General features: G+C 32.9%; 1 protein-coding gene across 1 annotated transcript; it reads left to right on the forward strand.

Moving 5' to 3' along the window:
• The first annotated feature begins 4,100 nt into the window (after positions 1 to 4,100).
• LOC146724399 (uncharacterized) lies at positions 4,101 to 4,601 on the forward strand. Its single transcript, XM_085479945.1, has 4 exons — positions 4,101 to 4,114; positions 4,188 to 4,250; positions 4,340 to 4,477; positions 4,562 to 4,601. Exons 1-4 carry the CDS (start codon positions 4,101 to 4,103, stop codon positions 4,599 to 4,601), a joined length of 255 nt encoding a protein of 84 aa, XP_085336071.1.
• Positions 4,602 to 5,144: the final 543 nt, after the last annotated feature.

The raw sequence follows: 5,144 nt of genomic DNA on the forward strand, positions 1-5,144 counted from the left end.
ATATATTACGTATTTAAGTAATATATTAATTATTATAATTATTAATTGCATTTAATTGTAGAAATGTAGGAATGATAAATCATTGGTTAGAAATAATAGTACAAATAATGCTCTGAAAAAAAGATAATAGTGAAAAGAATGTCTTTGAGGAAAGCTTTTGCTTGCCAGCTGAGCTAAATAAAAATGATTACAATAATTTAGATTTGGTTGATGTAGAGAACAAACCATCTGCGAGAATAGCATCACTGGCTAAGTACGTGTAAATATTATTATTAATATTATTATTTAATAGTAATATATTTTTCAATTTTTCTAGCCAGCTGTGGTCTCCAAATACACTAGCACACAAGTATGTTTATTTATTTCTATGTATTTTCAATCATTTTATACAATACCATACACTATTATTTTTTTTCTTAATTCACAGGTTAGATTGCTGGCTGAGATATTACTTACAATAAATAAGGGACGAGGTTTGTGTAATTTGTACAGTATTTTTCTGTTTAAGTTACATATTTTAAAATTTTAAGTGGATTACAAACTTTTGTTTTTCTTTATTTCTATAGATCTCATCTTTCTATGATCTCATTATCATTTTTATTCGTTTTTTCCGTTTATATTTTATTTCAATATGTTTTGTTTAATAAAATGAGCAGTCGCAAGCCTTTTTATTTACCATATTATCTACAGTTTATCGTCGTCGTTTAGAAAAATTAGAAAAAGATGCGCGTAATGAATTGCTACAGGAGAATTTAAAGATTGCCAGTGCTAGAGTCGATTCAGACTTTGTTGAGGAAGGTCAAATTCTTGCGGAATCTAGTCAGCCAGGAAATGAGGAAATTGCATTTTATTCTAATGCATCATCTGATGATATGCAATTTGATGACGCATCAAGTTCTTCAGATGCTGCTAAATCTACTTCAGATAGTGATGATGCATTAGATACTGAACCTCAAAATACTCGCGATAATTTTCAAGAACGCCTTGCTAAAGTCTTCGTACGTAGTAATATGTCTCATGCATAAGCAAATGCTGTTTTACAAATAGTTCAAACACATTCTTGTTTATCCACATTGCCAAAAGATCGTAGAACGCTTTTAAAAACTTCACGGATCACGCATCTCACATTTAACATTGCAGGAGGTGAATATCTTCATTTAGGGTTTGAGGCAGGAATTCTTTCCATTCTTGAGCAAATTTCTCCGGATCTGATTCCACTTGACACTTTAATAATAGTACAGATGGTGCGACATTAGATGGGCAGGGCAAAATTCAAATGTGGCCGATACAAATTAGAATTGCAAATATTCCGCGAAGTAAACCTGAAATTGTAGGTGTTTGGCGAGGTACATTGAAACCAAATAACGCGAAAGAATTATTTTAGAATTTTGTAGATGAAGTTCGAGATATATTAAATCGTGGAGGAATTGCTTTCCGTAATCAACTATTAAAAATAGTTCAATTAAGATGTTTTATAGCTGATTCTCCTGCGCGAGCTTTTGTTTTGGGTCATAAAGGTCACGGTAGTCTATTTACGTGTTTAAAATGTTGGATTCGGGGAAATTGGCTTCGTCGTGGATGCGTAGCTTATCGTGGTATTCAGCATAGGCCCCGTACAGATGAAGAATACAGAAATAACATTGATGGAGAACATCATACTGAGTCAGAATCTGCTCTGCTTCCTTTAGGGATGGGATTGGTAACCCAAACGGTTTTTGATTACATGCACATTGTTTGTCTTGGTGTTGTTTCCAAAATAAATAGTGTTCTTGTCGATGGAAAATATAATTCAAGTTTAAAATTTTCTGTTAGATCACTTGAAATTATGACCGCACGTTTACAAGTTGCAAATTACATCCCTAAGAAATTTTCACGAAAACCTCAATTAATGAAAAAATATGGAGGGTTTAAGGCCACGGAAAATCGTCAATTTCTTCTATATACTGCCTCTATATATTTATTACGGACTTATAAACCTTACTGCATACAAACATTTTTTTTAATTCCATTCCGCGATTCGAGTTTTGCTTAGTTCTTTCTTATCAGAAGACCGTCTTGATTTTGCATCTACAGCATTAAACATTTTTGTAAATAGAGCAGAAGATATGGTCCAGAATTTCTCTCATACATTACTCATTACCTTTTACATCTCGCAGATGACGTTAGACGTTTTGGCTTATTAAATGAATTGTCTATGTTTCCATACGAAAACAATATGATGTATTTCCGTAAAGCTTGCCATAAACCTCATCAACATTTGCAATAGATTGTAAATAGGCGACATGAAAATTTACAAATCACACAAAATATTGTAAATAATTATACAAATAAAGTAATGCATTCCAGTAGACCTTGGATTAGTCTTATAGTTTTTAATATTTTCTTACATAATCGCCAGTTTCAGATCTTAGACACAGGAAAATTTCGTATATCAGTAAAGTATCGGGATAATACAATAATATTAAAAAAATTTAAAGATTTGTCTTGTTCAGAGCATTATTTTCTTGCGTGATCATTATCATTTAGCGGTTAAAGAGTTTTGTAGAGTTGAAGATTTTTATGATATTGGTTTGTCATTGTCTTCATCAGTAGGTATCTTTCGATGTTCTTCATTATCTGATGAAATTATTATAATAGATTTGAATGAAGTGCAGAATAAGTGTTTCCGTATACCTTATTGGCACATTGAAGAGCATATAGATCCTATTACTGATGTCTGAGTAGTTGCAGTTATTCTACACACTATGGATTAGGAATATTATTTTAATCCCAAATTTCTGTCATTACTTTTAAAGAAATCATAGTCATTCTACATACTATGGATTAGGAACATCATTAGGTAAGTTAGAAATATCAGTTCTAATTTCAGTAGGTGCATTCTCTCTAAAGCCTTTAAATCCATACATAAACTCTTACTTCAACGTACAAACAAAAACGGAACATTATTTTACGTTTTTTCTTGTCGATTCAAGTTTATATGCGGGTTTAAATTTACGATCAATGAATGCAATGTAATGCATTGATTATGGAAGAGCGTGTGCGGAGGATTTTTTCAAGATGAGTCAAGAACGAGGACGAGGAAGAGGAAAAGGAATGGACACCAAAGGGAAGACAGCGTTTAAAGCATTACAATTATTCAACAAGGACATCAAAAAATACCGCACAAAACACATACACAAACCTAACATAACTACACTTCACAAAAATACACAAAAACAAGCAGCCTCAGCATCATCAAAGTATCATTCACAATCTCCAGTATCATCATCCTTGCATGTTCCATCATCATCATTTTTATCACAACACTCAAATAAACACATGCCTTCTCCATCAGCACCATTACAACATAGATCTATTGTATCACATTCACCTTCAGTAACCACTCAATTATCCGCACAAGACATTACATCAGTACGCAAACAAACATTATCACTCTCGTTTTCATCAGCATCTATACAATCATTCACGCAAAAAGTCCAGCCATCATTCAAACCACCATCACAACAAACAAACAATAAACAAACATTGTCACTTTCGTCTTCATCAGCATCTATACAATCATTCACGCAAAACATTCAATCATCATTCAAACCACTGTAAGAGATAATTACGGGAGAAAAGGAAAGGGAAACTTAGGTACGAGGTAAACGTAAAACATAAGTATAATATCTTCTTTATTTGGGCCGAGGGTTACACCGGGACGCAATCTTTATTCGACTAGGCTGAGCTGAGTACTGCTTGACGAGCGTCGAGCTCGTCATTCGTATACTCAAAAATCAAAGGGTCGCCGATTTCCGCTGGTCGGTCCTTTCTTTCGATAAACAAATAAATCGACTACCCGCTTCATAGCGTTCCGCAGGAGATAAGCGGATATGTATACTTCGCCGCGATCGCGCGTAAAAGAAACCGAGACGAATATCGTCCGCCAATAAGCCTGCGGTATTTATTCTTGTATATATATAGATCTCACTTACTTGAGCGGTCGCAATTCCGCTACACAAATAAACAGTAAATAAACACGATCAGGATCATTTGTTCATGATGTACGCAGCCATCGCCTGTCCACACATAGAGAAGAATTGATAAAAGAAAAGGAAATAATGCAGTCTCTAAAGTAAGTTTTAAAAATAATTACAATAAAAATAGTCATTTATGTGCACCAATAAAGACATTAAATTTCATTTTAGAATCATTATGGATCAACTACGTCGAATGGAAAAACGACAAATTTCTATAAAAAATAAAACCGAGTAAATATATTAATGATTTTATTAAAGAATAGCAAGCAAAACTGAATATTTATAAATACATTAATTACATAATTTTATTTTTTTTACAGTGAAAATGCAAAAACTATAAAAAGATTATTGAAACAATCTACAATTAAGAGACCAACAAAGCCACAGGAGGTCTCATTTAAAACCGTGGACGATTTCTTGGCCTTCGAAAAAGTTGATGAAGAGATTTATAATGATTTGGTAAGAATATATTTTTAAATATAATATTTTCTAACACAAATATATATAGTAATTTTTTCACTTTATTAAAAATGTTGTATTAGGTGGGATATTTCATTTATCTTGGACAAGACAATCCAATAGATTGCGCCGCGGAATATTTTCGCAGCGTATTTCCAGAAGACAAGGAGGTTTCATCACACCTCACTCTAAATGGAAAAAGTGGACAACGAGGGGGCTGTAAATTGCGGGACAGTCGCTTCGCTCAGGCATGTCAAGGTTTGTAAAAATACTGTCAGTGTGTGATGTGCATGTGTCCTACATTGATTACGTTTACACGTCAAACTTAATTGAATTTAGTAACTTCCGTTTTGAGGTAGGCTAATCACAGTCATTCTTCTAAAAAATAAAACAGGTGTCATTGACCAACCTTATATGTCGTCTACAATAGGACTTTAAGAGAGAAATTTAAGATTTAAAAAATTGATTAATCATTTAATTCTAACGAAAAATTATTTAGTTTCGTTAGGATAACGCATTGTCATCCGCGATTTGGCTCTTGTTGCCCGTCTTATACGTTAAATTTATATTTATATTACAGAGCCTTGTTAAAACTCTTATATTTGATACACGCTGGCTTAAAAAATGCGTTTGTTTACCAACATTAATATATATAACAGAGAAAAG

Source organism: Nylanderia fulva, unplaced genomic scaffold, assembly GCF_048542155.1.
Source record: "Nylanderia fulva isolate GAGA-0341 unplaced genomic scaffold, ASM4854215v1 Scaffold134, whole genome shotgun sequence".
NCBI classification, from domain to species: domain Eukaryota; kingdom Metazoa; phylum Arthropoda; class Insecta; order Hymenoptera; family Formicidae; genus Nylanderia; species Nylanderia fulva.